The following is a 22,960-nucleotide window of genomic DNA, read 5'->3' as shown; positions in this document are numbered from 1 at the left end:
TGTAACAGTGCTGGTAGAGCTTTAGTTTATACTAAAGGGGCCACGCTCAGTGCTCTTGCCATTGTCTATATGTAGACGATTAAGAGATATCAAATGGAAGCGGCTTTTTATGCTGCGAATGTTGCTGTTATTGAGAGTGTTGTCCAGCTTGTCCTCTGCTCCATCCGCTCTGTCACCTACATGTACAAAAACAGATAGTAAAAAGACTGAATTAAGGCTATATATCAGCTGATCTTGAAAGGCATAGAATAGAACAGCACCAGCTAGAATTTTGCTCGGTCAGCTCTAATTTTTGCATCAGGCATCAGTCATCTATCACGGTCATAAACAGACCCTCCTAAGGGACATGTGCAGGCAGCACAGTAAATCAGAATCTATGGTCAAATCTCTCATGTTTAAATGAGAAAAGATTAGGCATTCCAGCAATACTGTACCTACTGTAAAGCATTGTGGTACTAGAAAATGGGCAGAGTAATAAGGGATAAAATTTTCTAAATCTTTGACTTACTGAGCACAATGACCCAAAACTTATAAAAATCTGGGTTTGATATGTCTAAATCAGGTGGAAACTAGGCTTTTGAAATGGCCTTCCTAAAGTCATGACCTCAAACTTAGCAATAATGTGTGGATCACAAGGAAAAGTCAAGTCAATGGCGGAACTGATAATTGTAGTTGAACTCCACCAATTCTCCAGTTTAGAGTGATCGGAGATCCAACCAGAGTTACCAATACCAAAAATCTAACCAAGAATGATAACATCTTTAAAAATGGCTTTAACCCTTTGATGCACAACCTGGGTCAAAAATGACCCAACTGAGTTTTTATTTTCTATATTTTTGCAATAAATTTATTTAGTCATTCAAGCTTCCATTAATTTTTCAATTAACTTGTTTTTGATCATCACAAATCCTTATTTCAGTTTTATATTTTTTGCTTTTTTTAATAAAAATCATTTTTGTATCACTACCCTTCTAATGCACAACATGGGTCAAAAATGACCCTTATGTATTTACTATGGAATTTGACAGGAACTACTGACATTTGTAAGTGTTTGTAGTCAAAAACATATTTACTGATCTTTTGAAAGACAACCAAAGATTCGGCTCTTGAATCTTGAATATGTCCAATACTATTTGCTTGCTAGCTGTTTACATATTCTGGTATAGATAGCTTTTATTAGCTAAGACAGCAAATACATGAATAACTGACAAATGTGCATATGAAAATATTCTTGAATGGATGAATATGGGTCATTTTTGACCCATGTTGTGCATTAGAAGGGGTTTGCTTAGCTTGTGCATCAAAGGGTTAAGTACGTTTTGACATTAACCCACACACTTTTAGGAAAACTAAGATTTGTACTTGAATGTCATTTGGGTGTCATGTTAAAAAAATAACACAGAAAATGATTGGAATCCAAAGACATGCTCATCCTTTACAGATGAATACATGAGTCTGACCAACAGTTTAGCAAAGCAAAAGCAAGAGATTGTGGTGGAGCTGTCTCACCTCTCACTAGATCACACTCAGGGGATGAAGCTCCACTGCACTCACTGCGAGGACCGAGGACAGGAGAGATCATGCTGAAATCAGACAGAGACACCACGCTGGGCAGTTCCAGACTGCAGGGCCGAGACGAGGGAGAGGGAGATGAGGAGGAGGATGAGGAAGATAATGAGCACGAGGACGAAGAGGAGAATGTGCAGTTCAGTTGCAGCAGGCTGTTGCCTTCAGAGCTCATGCTGCAGGTGGACTGGGTCTCTGAATCCTCTTCTGACATGGCGCTGCTGCAATTTTCGTCCTCAAATGACACTGACACCACTGGAGCGAGACAAATACAGCAGGGTAAATCCATCAGCCAGCTCTCTGACCAGCAGAAACACTCTTAGTGCCAGCTACATGCCATGTTTAGTATTAATAATTATTAAGACCATACAAATACAATGACATGTGCTTTTTACACTAGACCTTGACAATGCCCCCACCAAAAAAATTAATTGATTATAAAAAAAAACCACCCGGTTCATAAACATTGGCTCGTCTTTGTCTGGCCTATTCATATCGTTTGCTTTGCTACACTGTACAAGAACAGAAATTTACACCATACGGCCAAAGTGCATGCCCATCGACCATGAGCTTGTTGGCCATCCTATGCCATGTGCGATGACATGGAGTTGCCCCCTCCACTATGTAGCTGTAACAGCCTCCTTAAAGCCTTTGACAAGATTTTAGAATGTGCATGTGGGAGTGTGTTTCAATTCAGTCAATGTTGGTCAAACACTGATTCCAGTGTATTTCAAAGATGTGCATTTGGCAGTTGCTTTTATCCAAAGCATCTTCGAGTTGTACACAATCCGAGCAACTGAGTGTAAAGTCTTTGCTTTAGGGTCCAACAATGGCTTGTAGAAGCAACACTCTGATTACTGGTTCAGTACCCCAACCACCAAGCTATCAGTTTCCTTGGATCAAAAATAAAAGTTAATCAAATCATTCTTTATGCAATGGGCTACAGAAATGCTGGAACATAAAAGCGTCTTTCCCAAACAGTTGTCACAAAGTTGAAAGCATTTATACACCTGTTATGGGTATGGCTTAAACACTTCAGTATGTAAGTCAGTAATGAAGAGGGATGTTCATATACTTTGGCCATTCAGTGTACATTTAAGTAAGACATTAAAGTAAATAGTTTGCAAATGTATTAACCTAAATTAACTACAGCTAACTATATTAAATCTCAAAATCCAAACAACAAAACAAACAGACAAAGATCAAAATGACACACTGAGGTTTACACTGCTAGGCTGCCTGGGCTAGCTGGCTACCATATATAAAAATAATATATCAATACAAATGCAAAATAATGATCTTATATTTAATGTGAGGCATATAAATACAGAATGCACTTACTGGATATGCCATCAAACTCCATTTTGAAGTTGTTGATCTCTCCAGTGGCCTTGTCACCATCTGCCCCTACTCCTCTCTCCCGCAGTCCAATGACTGAGGAACGCCGTCGCTCGTGGATCTCATCTGAGATCATCTCTAGGTTTTTCAAAGCTGTCTTATATTCCCCTTTAGCATGAGTGAGTTTAACCTGCAGGTCATCCACATTTGTTTTCAGTTGCTGTAAAGATGAAGATAGACAAGCCAAAAGAGAGAGAAAATAGTGAATCAGAAAAATGAATGCTCCTTTTTCCTCTGTGTAAAAACAAGTTTGCTTTTTTTATATGCTGTATATTGAATATTGTGTATATGGGCTTTCTAGTCTTCATCAGAGTGGACATCGTGCAATGAAAACTTATAGGCTTTGTGTGTGACTGGATGAACGTGTCTGTGTTATTAAATAAATAAAAAGTAAATTCCTACAGACTGCATGCATATTTTAAAGTGACTTACATTGGTGACCAATACAATCTGAACAACTAAGAGTGAATGGCCTTGCTAAGGGGCCCAACAGTGGCATGCAGTATAAAATGCAGTATTCACTGATCAGCCATAACATTAAAACCATCTCCCTGTTTCTACACTGACTGTCCATTTTATCAGCTCCACTTACCATATAGGATAACTTTGTAGTTCTACAATTACTGACTGTTGTCCATCTGTTTCTCTACATACTTTTTTAACCTGCTTTCACTCTGTTCTTCAATGGTCAGGACCCCCACAGGAACACCACAGAGCAGGTATTATTTGGGTGGTGGCTCATTCTCAGCACTGCAGTGACACTGACATGGTGGTGGTGTGTTGTGCTGGTATGAGTGGATCAGACACAGCAGCGCTGCTGGAGTTTTTAAATACCGTGTCCACTCACTCTCCATTCCATTAGACACTCCTACCTAGTTGGTCCACCTTGTAGATGTGAAGTCAGAGACGGATCGCTAATCTATTGCTGCTGTTTGAGTTGGTCATCTTCTAGACCTTCATCAGTGGTCACAGGAAGCTGCCCACAGGATGCTGTTGGCTGGATATATTTTTGGTTGGTGGACTATTCTCAGTCCAGCAGTGACAGTGAGGTGTTTAAAAACTCCATCAGCATTGCTGTGTCTTATCCACTCATACCAGCACAACACACACTAACACACCACCACCATGTCAGTGTCACTGCAGTGCTAAGAATGATCCACCACCCAAGTAATACATACTCTGTAGTGGTCCTGGGAGAGTCCTGACCATTGATGAACAGCATGAAAGGGGGCTAACAAAGCATGCAGAGAAAGAGATAGACTACAGTCAGTAATTGTAGAACTACAAAGTGCTTCTATATGGTAAGTAGAGCTAATAAAGTGGACAGTGAGTGTAGAAACAAGGAGGTGGTTTTAATGTTATGGCTGATCGGTGTATATTGTGTCAGAGTGTGAACAGAAATGATGTTTCTGTATTATCTAACTTTTAATCATTTAGATACAACATTCTAGAACGGACTGCACTTAATAAGACCACTGGGTAAATACTTATTTAAACCATATTTAAACTTACCTCAAGCTGTAAGTAGTACTTTGCCTTCATTTCAAAGTAAGGCCTGAGAGAAGGTAAGAGAACAGAGTAACTATGAATAGATTTGTACTGATACTGCCATGACAACCATTAACCATCCCTGTCAGATATTTTGTGGCTGCTGGGAAGAAAGTTATCCAACTGATTTTCTGCTTGATTTGTAAAACTGCAGCTGGATTATTTGAAATCTGCGTATGGTGTCTTCTCACATGCAGAGAAAAGATTACATTCCGGTAATTGCCTTTTTCTCAGCTGGCCAGGCATCTACACAGAAGCCTTGCAATGGGTTGGCGCCCCTATCAGGGCATTCCTGCCCTGCACTCACTGTTTTGCAGTGGAACCAGACCTGCTGCAACCCTGACCAGGATAAAGTGATTACTCAAAATTTTATTTTGTGTGTGTCAGCCTGGACTTCACAGACAGAAAAGTGTTTCAAGCCCAGAAGTCCCATAAGGTGTACTTAAGCAGTGCATGTCTGTATTAAGTATGTGTTTAGATATTGTTGATGATCAACATACCAGAAGCACTTCTAATGCTCAATACATGCAGAGAAAAATGTTTTACCACAGTTACTGAAACCAGTTGTGCTACACATCATCAAGACAACTGTAAAGAGAAAGCATGTGTGCAAAGTGCTCTCTTTGGGTTAGGTATTTTTAACCCTGGTTTGTGTGTAAATGCTTACTTGGACTTGCTAATGGTGCGTTTGAGCTTCTTTTCCAGTTGCTTCATGCGGCTCATGGCTGCAGTGTATCTGGCTGCTGTCTCTTTATGTAGCAGCTCACTGCGGCTTTTTGTCCGCTCCGCTTCCATCACCTAAAAAAAAAGCACATTTATAACTTACAATATTTACTAGTATTTATTTATTACTGCTAGTTATGTCCAGTTCCCAAATGGCAACTTCCTCTGCCACTGCAGACCCCCACCCTGACAAGGTGAGCTGCAGACTATACCCCACCCTTTCTGTCTCGTGCGCAGCTTTTCACCTGCTGGAGATGGGGTCTCGCAGAGAGCTGTCTCACGTACAGACAGTCATGTACTGCTGTCCGGGAATCAACAATCCATATTGCAGGCACCTCAATCAGCCAGGAGATGCAAAAACAATGAGGAATTCATTAGACCCTTCAGGCCCTCAGGCACAGCTATTTATGTATGTGTAGCACAGCTGAGATTTGAACTAAAGAAGTCAGGTCCTCAGCGATGGTAAGTTAGCATATTACACCCCTGTGCCACCTGGATGCCTCACCATATTTATATTATAACTTTTCAATATGACACATTTAATCTAATAAATATTGCCACTAATACCAGTTTTACCAAGTGAGTTATTTTCAATACTTTAAAAGGAAAAAAAGAAAAAAAAAAGACTGAGTTAATTAGCTGCATCTGGGACTATGTAAAAGGAGTCTGTACTTTGTATTATGAGAGGAATACTTAATATACAGTACTAATCTAATGACACACAGCTTCAATGTCACACTGTAGCAGCCAAGGCTGATTAACTGAGCATGAACTGGTGATAGTTTTCTTCAGTTTGTTTTTGCCAACTTAAAGTTCAAACAAAGATTAAAAACTTGAGTCATGATATCATGGTAGCAATATCATGCACATTGAATATCAAACAGTATTCTGTAACCTGCACATGTACTTAGTAAAGGTGTCTTGATTCAATCACACAACACTCACTCTTTGGGTGGCATGGTTAAGCATCTCCTGCCAGGCTGAGTCGAAGTGCCGTTTGTCTTCCTCTAGAAGTCTCTGCTCGGCCAGAGCGATGGTCTCTTTGGCAGCACGCAGCATCTCAGTAGCCCTCTGGAAATCCTGTGTGGCCCTTTGTGCCTCCAACTGGGCCTGGTTAATGTGGACAGAGGGTAGCACTGTCAGTCTGGCAAACTCAGACAGTTCCTTTTTCCCTGCTGATTTTAAGTCCTTACATCCCACATTTTAGTCAGTTTTTTGGCATCTTAGATAGACACTGGCACAACAGAGCTACACAACAACACTGCCTTTGCAAAATACCGTTTTCCCAAAATAAACGAAACAATATGAAGCATTTATTTATGCTTTAATTTATGCAAAAATTTATTTATTTTATCTTGAAAATGCAACACAACAATACTGCAGCTAGTAAGATAAGTTGCTGGTAAGAGAGTATACAACAAAATATTAAGGGAGGGGGGGTCGGTTAGGGAAGGATTTTTGTTAATAAGGGTGGTATATTAGATGCATAGAGAATCTTGTTAGAGACTCTAATGTAAGAAGTGCTACAAAAGAGTTGAACCTGGTTTGGAAGTTTCATATCAAGAGGTCTTTATGCTTTTTTCAATGAAAACAGCTCACCATAGTAAAAGTGACAGTAACTTAGAAGAGTAAGATGAGCATAAACATTGTGAACAGAACTAGTTCAGCATTCAAAATCTGCATTTAAAAATTCATTACTAAGCTTAACTACACATAGTAATCATGAACAATATAATCCCAGTCTGTACATTAAAGCTCAGGGCTATAGTGGTTTAGCGCAGCAGTCCCCAACCTTTTTTGCACCACAGACCGGTATCATATAAGATATAATTTCACAGACCCGTGGGGGCAGTGATTTAAAATAGAATAACAATAGAATGGAAAATCGGTGTGAATCCTGAGCTTTTTTTGCTGCTCCCACCTAGTGGTGATTGGGGACAACAACACCCAAAGAGTATTGGAAATGTAATTGCTCTTGTAGCAATCTCTGCTTAATTATTCTTTCTGTGCGGCCCGGTAATAAATGACCCAAGGCCCGGTGGTTGGGGACCACTGGTTTAGCTGTTAAGGTACTGGAGTAGTGATCAGAAGGCTGCTGGTTCAACCCCCACCTCCTTGTGAGCAAGGCCCTTAATCCTAAATTCTCTGAGAAATGCAGACACTGATTATTGTGCGTCTGCTGAATGCGAATGCTAAAAGCTTAACATGCAGCCTGACTCCAGACTAACAAACCACAGCTTCATAATTTGATTGTGTAATGCTACTGTTGGTCAAGATTTAAATACTACAAATGCATATTGTTTGGGTTTGTAAACTAAACTGGCGCACGCACATTAAGGGTGAGTGAGAAGAATTCACAAATCAGTAGTCTGAACTCTCACTTTACTGCTTGTGTATGTAAAAATATGAATAGCTCTGCTCTCAAGTCAAAATCAATTGTCAAGTGCCACTGTTGGGTCCCTGTGTCCTTAACCTTCAATTGATTTTATCTGATAAGCAGATAAAAGCAATACATAATAATACTACTCACAACTCAATGGACAAGAGAAATAATTAAAAGAGGCACATCCAAAATGTATTGTACTTAACATGAATACTTATAAACATTTTCCCCAGTAAAAATTATGGAAAAAAGACAAAATTATTTCCTTGTTAGTAACGTAACACATGTATAGATAAACTGTTACCAATAGTGTTTGCCTCTTTCACTCCAAGTCCATGTTTGTGACAAAAATTGAAAAGCTAGTGCTTTGCAAGGTAATTAGATTTACTGGTACAATAGTGGCACTGTTTAAAGCTAAAGCTAGTCATGCTTGTCAGACAACAGCATCTTCATAAACCTTCTTGGATACCAATATGTATTCCACATTCAGTTTGTAATTGTAAGTGTAAGTGGATTTTAGAAACAAATATCTCTTGACAGTGGTGCTGATGCACTTTATAGGAAACTGCAGGAGAAATGCACACTTAAATTTTAGTATGCCCTAGTTACAGCAGTAAAGTGTTTTTCTCGATTGACCTACATTTTTACTGGCTGCTCCTTGAACTCATCCCATGTGAGGTTGTTTATTGAGTCGTCTTTAGTTTTTATTGAGTTTTACTTTTTAGCCAACATACTATTCAGGTCACATTCCAAAACAAAGTCCACATTCACAATAAAAAGAAAAAGGCAAGAACAAGTGTTAGACACATGCAAACCTTTTCTTTGCTGTTGCAATATACTGACATATTACAACATTTGAAGGACAAAAGAGAGAGAAGTGCTCGCATTTCTGATGCAACAGATGAGATAAAAACAACAAGGAATGGCAACTGAATATTTTATCATATTGAATATGTGGAGAAAGCTTAAACAGAGTCTGAAAGCAGATGTGTTTCAACACTGTGCTTGTCTTAATTTTTTCCAGAATTATGAGTAATATACTTTGGTTTTCTAATGTAATTATAAAGATTAGCCCCATCACATAGCCCACTCTAACTCTTGAACTCTCGAACTTGCTCCACAAAGCCATGATGTCCAGTTAAACACAAATAGCTGCTTCTCAATCCCATCATGTCACAATTATAGGCCGTGTTTAATTTCTAAACATCCAGTCTGTCCAAGCTTCTGGTTTTTATTTCCACAATCTGTCTAGAAGTCTCAAAAGTTAAGACTTCAAACTGATTTATTTCCCAAATGTGGCTCAACCCAATTTCACCTCATGCTGTCTAAATAAAATACCATAACAGCAAAAGGGATACAATGTGTTGGGGGAAATAACCAATTCCTGCTGCACAAAATTTTAGGATTAACAAATGTGTTAAATTAACACACATGTTTATGTTGCATCCTAACTGCCCGCTCCCTGTCTGCTGACAATAGTGCATTTTTTAATCAGGATAATGCATCTCAAATTCAATTATTAAGTCAACATATCAGTGAATGAGCTTTCTATTTACTGTAGGAGCAAACCTGAGTAGATTGATGTATTGGTTGGTTCACTGAAACTGTCTTACAGGCGAAAAAATGTGACGCTACTCAAGAAACATTGATTCCAAAACAACTGTTTGTTTATTTATTTATTCATTATTTATTATATTCATAGAAATTTTTAAAGATTTTCAAACATACAAACAGAAAATTGGATGCTGGGATTGTACTTTTCGAGACTGTCTTCTATGAAAGAAAGACTCACATAATGCGTTACAAACCCCTGTACTATTTTAATTCGGGTAATTAAGAATTTTGTTTGTGTGAAAAATGAACCTACAACGACACCTTACACATACAATCTCAAGTTTCATACGATGTATGGTTTAAAGTTTTTGGACTAAGTGTAAATATGCCCAGAAATGCTTATCTTAAATTGTCAGTTATGTTAAGAAAGTGGTATTTTCTATTATATCTACTCTAATAAAAAGACCCATGTATAAGCTTTTTAAATCAAACTAAACTGACTTATAGTGAGCTGAAGCACAATGCTCATAAATGCCACTGTTCATGTTTCAACACTTATGCATATTGAATAATAAGGTTTGTATTACTGTCTCTGTGGGTTTTAATCAACCTCTTAGCCCTGCCATTAAGGAAATGCCCATAAAAGTCAAAGCTTTTTCAGTAAAATAATTGGGCCAGCAAAATAATTTCTTTGAACAGATTTGCAGAAAATCACATTTAGTTAAAGTTCACTAAACATCTAAATGTCATTTAAAATAAAAGATAAACCTTTCTATATTAGCCCTGTGCAGCACTGTATGACTTGCCCTAAGATTTGCAGACACTGGCCAAATTTAGTGAATAATTTCCTACGCCATCCTGACAGAAACCAGGAGATGTAAGCAATGATCATAGTAATATGGACATAAGAGAATCGCTATCAAGCAACCAAAGTCATCCAAGTAGATTACAAAGTGCTCTTCAGAGAGGAATGGCTTTAACCGATGTACATCAGGGTGATTGTATACAGGCTGTAAGATAAAGTGTTGTTTATTAAGAAAAAATAAGACTCAGAGTTTCTGACCTGCCGTGCCACACGTCTTGCCTCCCAGTATGGTTTGGAGTCCTCCACTGCCTTGCCAATCTTCTTTAGCAACTCATCCAGTTTTACCGTGGCCTCAACCAGCACAGACCGGAACCTCTGCCTTGAATCCTGGAAAACATGTCATCAACACACATAAGTGATTTTATCTTTAATACTAACTTTTGTTTAAGACGTCTGTCCCAGCAAAAGTCAGAAAAAAATATAACAGCAGAAACAGTGCCAAAACACTTAATGGAAGCTGAACTCAGCTAGGGACTGGAGATGTAAGGGGATGACACTGGACATGACATGTCTTTGCTAATTTTCATGCAAAGTGTGTCTGCAGGAATTAGTGCCCATCCAGTGAAAAGGGCATTTGTGAGGTCAGGCACTGATGTTGAACAAGCAGATGTGGCTCGCTATCAAAACTGTAATTCAATCCAGTTGGACGAGAGAGCCTGACTTGAAATGTATGTTTTAGTCCTTTCAAAAGGTATTTGATAGGATTGAGGTCAGGGCTCTGTGCAGGCCAGTCAGGATCTTCCACACCAAAATCATCCAACCATGCCTTTATGGACCTTGCTTTGTGCACATGCTTAAACAGTAAGGGTGTGCTGAACCATTAAGATTTTCCTTCACTGGAACTAAAGGACCTAGGCCAACCCCTAAAAAACAATTATATCATTATCCCACCTCCACTAAACTTTACAGTTAACACAGCGCAGTCAGGCAAGTAACATTCTTCTGGCATTCACAACACCCAACCTCATTCATCAGACTGCCAGATAGAAAAGCCTTTTATTTATCATTTGTATATTACTAAAAACCTGTTGAGACTTGAGATTTTAAGCATTATGAAACACTGTGCTGTTATTTTGCAAAGAAAGGTTACACAAATTCGAGTGCTAAATACGGGGGGGGGGGGGGGGGGGGGGGGGGGGGGTTTGAATATATTGTTTATTCTCTCATAAAAAATGCACTTTAAAGGGGGTAGATTTACCTTATTTTTCTGTGGGAGATAATTAACCACACATATGTGGTTCGAATGAATGTTGACAGTGTCCTGGTCTAATTTTCCAAAACAGTTCAATAAATAAAATTAACTTCTAAGAGAAAACGTTGCTATCGAAGAGTGTTTATGTTAAAAAAGTGGGTCTAGTGACGTTAACAGGCCAAATTTAATTTCTACACAATAAACACAATAAACAGACTTTTTCTTTTTTTAATTCTACTGGACACACAGTTAGAAAGCCATGCATAAAAAATGGATAAAATAAAATAAATAAATAAATAATCAAGTATCCCATAGAAGTGGAAAGTGCAACTCATATGACTATAAAACTATACATATTACACATGTCAGACAGTAAAAAGTCATTACTGCAGTCAAAGATCACCTGTAAAAACAACTTAACATTTTAATCAGGTGAATAATCTTAAGAGCTTAACTGACACTTTCAAATCAAAATAAGTAGAGGGGCTTCAGTGTACATGGGATGATATTTTAAATATCACTGCTAACAATTTAGACATGTCCATGTAGCAGAATGAGTGATTAAAAGGTGCCAAAGAATATTAATAAAATAAATAAAAGCAGGTACACTCCATTAATACACAACATGTCTTTATTCTGTCAATGTCATTGCTAGATAACAACTCAAATTACATTTGGTTTGCGGTGTTTTTTTTAAATCAATAGACAAGGTGCACTGACAAATTGACCACTGAATGCATATCAACAAATACAAGTGATGAGTGAATGCACATGAACCAAATTACATAAGCAACGTGTCCTGACTTCATTTCATAAATAGAATGAAAGAAAAAATAAACTGTTTGCTTATATTATAACGTTCCATTACATTCATTAGTTTAATGTAATTATGTGCTCGACAATCAAAACAAGTCTTAAAATCTGATCATTTTAAATAGGGGACATTTCAAATGACCTAAACGACTTAAATTGTAATGATTACTTTATTGGTTTGTTGTGTTGGAAGATGTGACATTACCTCCAACTCTGTCTCACATCTGTTGATGTCATCTGTGGCCTGGTTCAGCTTCTCCAGCTCACCCTGTTTAAGGAAATGTTTGAAGATCAAAAATATACAAATAGCAGTATTAACATCTGATTAAAGAAATAATATACACTAATAATAATAATAATATAATAATAATAATATACACTATATTGCCAAAAGTATTCGCTCGTCTGCCTTCACACACATATGAACTTGAGTGACGTCCCATTCTTAATCCATAGGGTTTAATATGATGTCGGCCCACCCTTTGCAGCTATAACAGCTTCAACTCTTCTGGGAGAGCTTTCCACGAGGTTTAGGAGTGTGTTTATGGGAATTTTTGACCATTCTTCCAGAAGTGCATTTGTGAGGTCAGACACTGACGTTGGACGAGAAGGCCTGGCTCGCAGTCTCCGCTCTAATTCATCCCAAAGGTGTTCTATCAGGTTGAGGTCAGGACTCTGTGCAGGCCAGTCGAGTTCTTCCACACCAAACTCGCTCATCCATGTCTTTATGGACCTTGCTTTGTGCACTGGTGCGCAGTCATGTTGGAACAGGAAGGGGCCATCCCTAAACAGTTCCCACAAAGTTGGGAGCGTGAAATTGTCCAAAATCTCTTGGTATGCTGAAGCATTAAGAGTTCCTTTCACTGGAACTCAACACAACCCCACACCATAATCCCCCCTCCACCAAACTTTACACTTGGCACAATGCAGTCAGACAAGTACCATTCTCCTGGCAAGCGCCAAACCCAGACTCGTCCATCAGATTGCCAAACGGAGAAGCGTGATTCGTCACTCCAGAGAACACGTCTCCACTGCTCTAGAGTCCAGTGGATGCTTTACACCACTGCATCCGACGCTTTGCATTGCGCTTGGTGATGTAAGGCTTGGATGCAGCTTCTCGGCCATGGAAACCCACTCCATGAAGCTCTCTACGCACTGTTCTTGAGTTAATCTGAAGTCCACATGAAGTTTGGAGGTCTATAGCGATTGACTCTGCAGAAAGTTGGCGACCTCTGCGCACTCAGCATCCGCTGACCCCGCTCTGTCATTTTACGTGGCCTAACACTTCATGGCTGAGTTGCTGTCGATCCCAATCGCTTCCACTTTGTTATAATACCAATGACAGTTGACTGTGGAATATTCAGTAGCGAGGAAATTTCACGACTGGACTTGTTGCACAGGTGGCATCCTATCACGGTACCACGCTGGAATTCACTGAGCTCCTGAGAGCGACCCATTATTTCACTAATGTTTGTAGAAGCAGTCTGCATCCCTAGGTGCTTGGTTTTATACACCTGTGGTCATGGAAGTGATCGGAACACCTGAATTCAATTATTTGGATGGGTGAGTGAATACTTTTGGCAATATAGTGTATGTGATAAAGCAGAGCCATGTAGTTCTAGTCATTTATAGCTTCTAGATTAAAAAATCTTTAAAATGCAGTTTTTATTTTTAATGCAGTCTGTGGTTTTGGTCCGTCACTGAATTTCCACCTGTTTGGTGATGGCTTTGAACGCACCACAGCATATTTTCAACAACCGCTGAGGTTAAATCATTTAATAAACCCAATAATAAAGATTAACACGTCTCAGGTTTAATAAAACGTACAGACAAGCACACTGCGGCAGAAGCTTTAATTACCTGAACCCGGGGATCCACATCCTCCTCCTCCTCAGCAGAATTATATTCTTCATCTGACCTGCTTTCCATCTCTCTGCTATCCATTCTGTACTAAACTCCCTGTTTGGTAGATTGTCTTGTTTATCCAAACAATGGATTCTTCTGCGTTCTCCACTACAGAATAAAAAATAAACCTTTTCTACAGGTGCTTACTCTCAGAAAATAAACCACGAACGCGAATTTAACGCATTTAAAGCATTTTATAAAGCAGAGAACACGACTTGCTTCTTCTCCGAGCGGTTGCTGAAGTGGAAGGCAAGGTCCGCGTACTACTCTTCTACATAGTATATACCGGGTAAGGTTGCGCACTATTCTGGCATACTACATACTAGACTGCATTGCGAAGCGTTGCTGCCCCGCCCCCTTCTTATGTCTCCCATGTGGTACGAGGCTCAAGTATGTATACACCGATCAGGCATAACATAAAAACCACCTCCTTGTTTCTACACTCACTGTCCATTTAATCAGCTTTACTTACCATATAGAAGCACTTTGTAGTTCTACAATTACTGACTGTAGTCCATCTGTTTCTCTGCATACTTTTTTAGCCTGCTTTCACCCTGTTCTTTAATGGTCAGGACCACTACAGAGTAGGTGTTATTTGGGTGGTGGATCATTCTCAGCACTGCAGTGACTCTGACATGGTGGTGGTGTGTTAGTGTGTGTTGTGCTGGTATGAGTGGATAAGACACAGCAATGCTGATAGAGTTTTTAAACACCTCACTGTCACTGCTGGACTGAGAATAGTCCACCAACCAAAAATATTCAGCCAACAGCGCCCAGTGGGCAGCATCCTGTGACCACTGATAAAGGTGACCAACTCAAACAGCAGCAATAGATTGTCTCTGACTTTACATCTACAAGGTGGACCAACTAGGTAGGAGTGTCTAATAGAGTGGACAGTGAGTGGACACGGTATTTAAAAACTCCAGCAGTGCTGCTGTGTCTGATCCACTCATACCAGCACAACACACACTAACACACCACCACATGTCTGTGTCACTGCAGTGCTGAGAATGATCCACCACCTAAATAATACTTACTCTGTGGGGGTCCTGACCATTGAAGAACAGGGTGAGATGGACTACTGTGGGGGGCAGTGATAGCTCAGTGGTTAAGGTACTGGACTAGTAATCAAAAGGTTGCCGGTTCGAGCCTCACCACCACCAAGTTGCCACTGTTGGGCCCCTGAGCAAGGCCCTTAACCCTCAATTGCTCAAAATTGTGTTCAGTCATAATTGTAAGCCGCTTTGGATAAAAGCGTCTGCTAAATGCCGAAAATGTAAATGTAAATGACTACAGTCAGTAATGGTAGAACTACATAGTGCTTCTATATGGTAAGTGGAGCTGATAAAATGGCCAATGAGTGTAGAAACAAGAAGGTGGTTTTAATGTTATGGCTGATCAGTGTATAAGACTGGGAAATAATAATTTGTTATCAAAATTCACACTGTTATCCACCTTGGTTGTATGAGTTTACAATTAGCAACAAATAATCTGACCCTGAAATAAACCTCTAATGCTCAAAATCAAGAGTTTTAACAAATAAAAATACCAGGTTTTTGTGCTAGACAAGTCATTTCCGATTTATTTCCACCTTCAATGTTAAAAATCATCTGTGCAAATCAATTGACAAAAATGTTTAAAGGGTAAAAAATACAATTTTGTATCTCCAATTTACCTCACTTGCATGTCTTTGGACTGTGGGAGGAAACCAGAGCTCCCAGAGGAAACCCACACAGATTTATTTATTTATTTATTTAAGTTTTAACGCCATGTTTAACACATTGGTGTCATTTAATGGCAGTAATAGGTATTATGTATGTGTCTTCATATTTTGGTCCTTATTATATGTTCATTTTTATTTTTATGGTTGCAAGGTAGGTTAAAAGTCTTCTTGTGTTGTCTTGTGTGAAAGTCTCTTTGATAGTTTCTAAACCCACACAGATACATGGAAACCTTCCAAACTCCACACAGAAAGGACCTGGACAGCTCCACCTGGGAATCAAACCCAGGACCTTTTTATTGTGAGGTGACAATGCTACCCACCGAGCCACTGTGTCACCAGATATAACCAGTTAATTGGATATGACTAGATTGGAAGTAAAAAGGAAAAATGCATAAACAGGAAAATGGCTTCACTAGAAGAAGATTGAAGTTTTGGAATGGCCCAGCCAGAGTCCAGACCTGAACTCTATTGAAAACCTGTGGGTTGACATGTGGGCTGTGCACAGGTGATGCCCTCACAATCGGACAGATTTGAAGCGCTTTTGCAAGAAAGAGTGGGCAAAGATTGCCAAGTCAAGATGAGCCTTTCTGATAGAATCCTACCCAAAAAGACTGAATGCTGTAATCAAAATTGTATAGATCACAATACAGGTGTAAAAGTTCTGAAAACAAAACCTGGCATTTTAACAAGGGTGTGTGGGCTTTTAATATCCACATATATCGGCAGGCTGGCCATCTACACAGACATGATTGGCTATGTCTGAGAAGGGGGGGGCTTAAGCCCTATGATGGTCAGACACCTTATCTGGTGTATTCCTGGCTTATGCTCAATGTTTCCTGGTGGACTCAAGCCTGCCTGACCAGTATAAAGAGGTTGATATAAATTAAATGAAAACAAAAAGTCTAAAAATGGCTATTACAAGGGTATTCTTTACTTAACTACATTTAATATATACTATATATTTCATTCAAAAACTAAAATAATAGAAAGTTCATACAGAAAGATCTTTATAGCACATTCTTTATCTAACAAGAAAACACATTTGAAATGTAATAAATGTATTTATAAAAAGTAGAAAACTGAAGAAAACTATGCATTTTACAGATTGGTAAGAATTATAGAAATCAGTTATTGAGGCTTGCTGAATTTACTCTGTAGAAATACTCGGGGAACACAAAGTCCTTCCTTTTTGTTCACCGTTTCTCTCAGAACGTACTCATTTACAACGGTCTGAAATCCTGCCTGGTGAAACAAACTGGCAAGATACTCTGAAACAGAAATACAAAGTAAATATTTATTAAACAGCAGACTGTCAAATCTTTAAAATCTTCAATAATAATAACTAACCTCTGGAGAAGAAAAAGGAACGAGTTCCATCCTGTCTTACATAGAAATTGTCCCCAAGCTTACTCCCAGACTTAAACCTCAGCATGGCATGGTCATAAAGACCGTAGTCCCGGAACAAGACAATACCTTCTGGTTTTAAGACCTGCAGGATTAAAACAGTAACAGTAGTTTCTTAACAAAATGCACCAAACTTAACGTATTACAAAACATTTTACTTTCACATTTATATGTCAATTATTTTTATTGTCAATTTTCTACATTACAGTAAATGTATGCTTGCATGATTTAGAGATTTCTTGGGCCCTGTCCTGCACATTTGTTCTCTATGCCAACTTGTTTACAGGTTTACAGATGTGACGATGATAATATTGTGGCTAATAAAGTTTGAAAAATCTTAAGTTTGTTGATTTTAAGCTTTGTCAGTTGTTGATCTAGTGTACTATCATACAGTTTGGCCAAAAAGTATTTAGTCAGCCACTGATTGTGCAAGTTCTCCTACTTAGAAAGATGAGAGAGATCTGTAATTTTCATCATAGGTACACTTCAACTATGAGAGACAAAATGAGAAAAAAAAAATCCAGGAAATCACATTGTAGGACTTTTAAAGAATTTATTTGTAAATTATGGTGGAAAATAAGTATTTGGTCACCCACAAACAAGCAAGATTTCTGGCTCTCACAGACCTGTAACTTCTTCTTTAAGAAGCTCTTCTGTCCTCCACTCGTTACCTGTATTAATGGCACCTGTTTGACCTCGTTATCTGTATAAAAGACCTCTGTCCACAGCCTCAAACAGTCAGACTCCAAACTCAACCATGGCCAAGACCAAAGAGCTGTCGAAGGACACCAGGAAGAAAATTGTAGACCTGCACCAGGCTGGGAAGAGTGAATCTACAATAGGCAAGCAGGTTGGTGTGAATAAATCAACTGTGGGAGCAATTGTAAGAAAATGGAAGACATACAAGACCATTGATAATCTCCCTCGATCTGGGGCCCCACGCAAGATCTCATCCCGTGGGGTCAAAATGATCATGAGAACGGTGAGCAAAAATCCCAGAACTACACGGAGGGACCTGATGAATGACCTGCAGAGAGCTGGGACCAAAGTAACAAAGGCTACCATCAGTAACACACTACGCCGAGAGGGACTCAAATCCTGCAGTGCCAGGCGTGTCCCCCTGCTTAAGCCAGTACATGTCCAGGCCCGTCTGAAGTTTGCCAGAGAGCATATGGATGATCCAGAAGAGGATTGGGAGAATATCATGTGGTCAGATGAAACCAAAATGGAACTTTTTGGTAAAAACTCAACTCGGCGTGTTTGGAGGAAGAAGAATGCTGAGTTGCATCCCAAGAACACCATACCTACTGTGAAGCATGGGGGTGGAAACATCATGCTTTGGGGCTGTTTTTCTGCAAAGGGGACAGGACGACTGATCCGTGTTAAGGGAAGAATGAACGGGGCCATGTATCGTGAGATTTTAAGCCAAAACCTCCTTCCATCAGTGAGAGCATTGAAGATGGAACGTGGCTGGGTCCTTCAGCATGACAATGATCCCAAACACACCGCTCAGGCAACAAAGGAGTGGCTCCGTAAAAAGCATTTCAAGGTCCTGGAGTGGCCTAGCCAGTCTTCAGACCTCAACCCCATAGAAAATTTGTGGAGGGAGTTGAAAGTCTGTGTTGCCCAGCGACAGCCCCAAAACATCACTGCTCTAGAGGAGATCTGCATGGAGGAATGGGCCAAAATACCAGCTACAGTGTGTGCAAACCTGGTGAAGACTTACAGGAAACGTTTGACCTCTGTCATTGCCAACAAAGGTTATGTTACAAAGTATTGAGTTGAACTTTTGTTATTGACCAAATACTTATTTTCCACCATAATTTACAAATAAATTCTTTAAAAATCCTACAATGTGATTTCCTGGATTTTTTTTTCTCATTTTGTCTCTCATAGTGGAAGTGTACCTATGATGAAATTACAGACCTCTCTCATCTTTCTAAGTAGGAGAACCTGCACAATCAGTGGCTGACTAAATACTTTTTGGCCCCACTGTATTACATAGCCCATAATTGGTGTTCTACTAGTAATGTATTGACTTGTTTTAGGTCAGTCCATGTTTTCCTGATCTACTCTGGACTGCATTTACACTAAACCAACTCCAGCCACATTCAAGTTGAATTACCATGTAAATGTTCATATGTAAAAAGGGTTTTGAACATATAAATAAAAATGACTTGGTTAATTCATCACATCCTAATTTAAGTGACATTTTTTTAACTTTTTGGTGCTTTAGCTTTTAATTGAATTATTATTTGAGTTTTTTTTTTACCTTATAAATGTTTTCCAGAGCTTGTTGCATTTTGTCAGGGTGAATAGCTGACAGGACAAATATCAGAGTGGCAACATCCAGACTTTCTTCTGAAATAGTGGCACGCAGGTCATCTTTAGTAAGGTCACACTGAAATGCCAGAGATCGTTCAGGGCAGTAAAGAGAATTTTCCTGAAAACAAAGACAAAGTGTAATTTGTAATAATTAATATAGCACATTTCACTCAATGTTACTTTACATTTATATTTAGTAATGCTTAATCATGTTCAATGTATATAAGACCGTTTTACAACTGCGTCTTCAATTTAAATTATACCAATTAAATATAATCATACTCCTATAGATTACCACATATACTAAAAATTACTTGTAATACTAATTAATTTTAGCATCAAATATTACATTTAATTTTGCACCTTTATTTGTACACCATACTGTCATAATAGGATGTAGTGGGAAGTAGGAGTGAAAATCCCACATAACATTAATAACTTTCTGTAATATACACAGCCTTCAAACATGGCTTTTTTTTCAGCCTTTTAGCCCACGGCCAGGTACAGCTCACTTGACTGGGAGCAGTGTTACGCATATTCTGACACCTTTTTGATTAATGACAGACCTTTTGATTGTATTTGGATTAAAATGTAACCTTATGTACAAGTTACCCTTAGCACAAGAGGGCCTTGGCTATAGCGCATCATTCATTGCATGATTAAATGTGCCAGGGCAGTGGCGAGTCTGGCCTGCCCAGAATCACATGGTGTAATGCAGTAACACACCCCGTACAGGACGCCAATCCATCGCAGGGCTTCAGCCATTGAATCTATCGCTGTGTCACGCAAGTAAACCTTTAGTCAATCATGACTAAAAGGGAACTAAAGGGAACTTGGAAACCATGGCTGTTTTGACTAAAATGTATGTAAAGCTGTATGTAACTGTACCTGTTGGCACTTACCTTCACAAACTCTACAGCTCGAGGTGAGAAGTCACAAGCATAAATAAAAAGGTTCAGATCATCCTCCAACAAAGGAAAGATGCAGTTCCCCACTCCACATCCAGCCTCCAGCATCACCAACTTCTGTGTCTCGAACTAAACAAGACAAACAAATCAAATCATAAAATCAACTTAACTACCATTTAATGGTTTTGGGGCTCTGTTAAGTATGTTTTATTTATATTTTATTTTTATCAGGTGACTAACCATTGAATTGAACTAATCTTTGAATGTAGTTTCTTCTAGCAAAATTATATAGCCAAAAGAACATGAAGACCCCTCATTATTGAGTTGAAGTGTTTTAGTCAAACTTATTACAATAAGGCATATGATTTAATTATGCAAAAGAAACTATGTATGCTTCAAACAGTTGTGCACACAGGGAGTTCCATTAAGACATGGTTTGACAAGTTTGGTGTGAAGAAATTCCAGTGATCAGCATAAAGCCTTTACCTAAACACCTCTGAATACCTTTAAGATTAGTTGAAGCATTGATTGAAAGCCAGGATTTCTTATCCAACATCACCGCTGGACCTTACAAATATTTTTTAACTACATGAACACACATGAAACCAAAATCTAACCAAAGGCTGTTATAGCAATGTAATTGGGGAAAATCCATATTATGCCAATGGTTTAAAAAAAAGACTGCCCAACAAGCACATTATCACATATCTACATACTATTGGTTATATAGTCAAGTCAAATTTATTTGTATAGTGCTTTTTACAATAGACATTGTCTCAAAGCAACTTAACAGAATCCAGGACTGAATAGGGCTGATTAGGGCTTTAGGGCTAAACGCTGAATTGAAAGTAATAAGATTATCTGAGCGTAAAGGCATTTGTTAGTTGTCTTGTTAAAAAGTAGCTGTTTATTTATTAAAGTTCAATAACAATTTAACCCCCCCACTCCCTGAACCAAACCTTCCACCCAGTGCAGGTGTCCGTCTGGCCCATGCAGCCATCTTGCCAAGTGTCCTCTTTTTTGAAAACCAAAATAGTGTCACCCTAATAAAACTAATCATTACTAAATGCTGTTAACACAAACAGTACAAAAACAAATTATTCCTGTCACACCAACAACTCACCTCTCTGCAAGCCCGAAGTTCCTCAAATTCTCTTGTAGTCCAGTGCCTGTCCTTGAAGAACTTTGTAGAATTTCGTTTGTAAAATAAGTCCCAGTTTTTCTGAGCCTCCATCTCCAGCTTGTTCTGTTTAAAATCTGACACCAGCACCTGATCATTCTTCAGTTTCTGATGTTCATCTTCTGACAGCACTCTTTCACTGTTTTCTGTGTACTGATGAGGAAACTGAGGGGCTGATGATCCACCTGATCCATCACAGTCATTTACCTGAGCCATGCTGACTTACAAATAAGTGGGCACAATCAGATTCTGTTTTGTATTACATAGATGATCAGATCTACTACACAGTCCATGTGTTCTATACAAACAGATTCATTAGATGATCAGATCTACTACACAGTCCATGTGTTATATACAATCAGATTCTATAGATTATCAGATCTACTACACAGTCCATGTGTTCTATACAATCAGATTCTATAGATGATCAGATCTACTACACAGTCCATGTGTTCTATACAATCAGATTCTATAGATGATCAGATCTACTACACAGTCCATGTGTTCTATACAATCAGATTCTATAGATGATCAGATCTACTACACAGTCCATGTGTTCTATACAATCAGATTCTATAGATGATCAGATCTACTACACAGTCCATGTGTTCTATACAATCAGATTCTATAGATGATCAGATCTACTACACAGTCCATGTGTTCTATACAATCAGTCTGCACTACAGTAAGTGAAGATTAGATTTACTACACTTTGCACGTGTTGTTTACAGAGTATGCATTGCATTAAAGTGATGATAAGATCTACACCTTTCTCGTGTTTTATACTATCAGATTCTGGATTGTATTAAAGTAGTTATCAGATCTACTACACTGTCCTCGTGTCCTATCCATTAATATACTGTGAATGCTAATGAAACACCTAACATCTTATCTTAATATGTATAAATCTAACTTATATAAACAGACATGTAACCCCCGTAACGGATCAGTAATAAAACCAGATCGGCTTCGTATTTTACCCGACATCAACAGAATTAAAAATATGTAAAAGTAATTGTTTATATCACGCTGCCCTTCTCGGCCACCGTAGTTTCTGGTGTCTTCTCTTCTACTGCAGAAAACGGTTATCGCAGGAAAAAGCTGCAGCACAGCGCTTCCAAGTGGACAACAATGGATGTCATTTGTCGTTTGTAGGTAGAAATGAGTAAAAAATGAGTAAAAGTAATAGCAGAAATTCTCCAGAAGTCCATTCACTGTCTGCTTTTACCAAAGCTTTATCTTCGTCAGGGTCGCGGTGGGTGCAGTTCACTAGGCGAAAGGTAGTAAACACCCTGGATAGGTCACGGGGCAAACACACACACCTAGAGCAATTTTATAAGAGGGCAGTTGTAGCCTAGTGGTTAAGGTACTAGACTAGTAATCAAAAGGTCACTGGTTCAAACCCCACCACTGCCAGTTTGCCACTATTGGGCCCTTGAGCAAGGCCCTTAACCTTCAATTGTTTAGACAATT

The 22,960-nt window shown here is 38.9% G+C and overlaps 2 protein-coding genes across 2 annotated transcripts; both read right to left on the bottom strand.

Moving 5' to 3' along the window:
- Positions 1-14,045, bottom strand: sh3bp5b (SH3-domain binding protein 5b (BTK-associated)). The gene is made up of 9 exons (XM_062992092.1): positions 13,903-14,045; positions 12,248-12,310; positions 10,236-10,364; positions 6,181-6,345; positions 5,180-5,310; positions 4,477-4,519; positions 2,908-3,124; positions 1,510-1,821; positions 1-176 (listed from the first exon to the last, which is right to left on the bottom strand). The coding sequence occupies exons 1-9, from the start codon at positions 13,984-13,986 to the stop codon at positions 22-24; spliced, it is 1,299 nt and encodes a 432-aa protein (XP_062848162.1). The 5' UTR covers positions 13,987-14,045; the 3' UTR covers positions 1-21.
- Positions 14,046-16,596: 2,551 nt separating this feature from the next.
- On the bottom strand, positions 16,597-21,940 carry mettl6 (methyltransferase 6, methylcytidine). The gene is made up of 5 exons (XM_062992091.1): positions 21,431-21,940; positions 20,302-20,436; positions 19,347-19,517; positions 17,018-17,159; positions 16,597-16,938 (listed from the first exon to the last, which is right to left on the bottom strand). Exons 1-5 carry the CDS (start codon positions 21,701-21,703, stop codon positions 16,799-16,801), a joined length of 861 nt encoding a protein of 286 aa, XP_062848161.1. The 5' UTR covers positions 21,704-21,940; the 3' UTR covers positions 16,597-16,798.
- Between the last annotated feature and the right edge of the window lie 1,020 nt (positions 21,941-22,960).

This window comes from Trichomycterus rosablanca, chromosome 3 (assembly GCF_030014385.1).
Source record: "Trichomycterus rosablanca isolate fTriRos1 chromosome 3, fTriRos1.hap1, whole genome shotgun sequence".
Lineage (NCBI taxonomy): Eukaryota > Metazoa > Chordata > Actinopteri > Siluriformes > Trichomycteridae > Trichomycterus > Trichomycterus rosablanca.
This window is presented reverse-complemented; position numbering and strand designations above follow the sequence as displayed.

Bases quoted from the DNA above. Each gene is read 5' to 3' on its own strand.
- mettl6 (XM_062992091.1), bottom strand. From the start codon at position 21,703: ATGGCTCAGGTAAATGACTGTGATGGATCAGGTGGATCATCAGCCCCT. The intron at 20,437-21,430 runs GTGAGTTGTTGG...TGTCTTGTTTAG, and splicing joins AACTTCGGGCTTGCAGAGAG to TTCGAGACACAGAAGTTGGT. The intron at 19,518-20,301 runs GTAAGTGCCAAC...CTTTGTTTTCAG, and splicing joins GAGCTGTAGAGTTTGTGAAG to GAAAATTCTCTTTACTGCCC.
- sh3bp5b (XM_062992092.1), bottom strand. From the start codon at position 13,986: ATGGATAGCAGAGAGATGGAAAGCAGGTCAGATGAAGAATATAATTCT. The intron at 12,311-13,902 runs GTAATTAAAGCT...TTCCTTAAACAG, and splicing joins ATGTGGATCCCCGGGTTCAG to GGTGAGCTGGAGAAGCTGAA. The intron at 1,822-2,907 runs GTAAGTGCATTC...GTCTCGCTCCAG, and splicing joins GGAGTTTGATGGCATATCCA to TGGTGTCAGTGTCATTTGAG.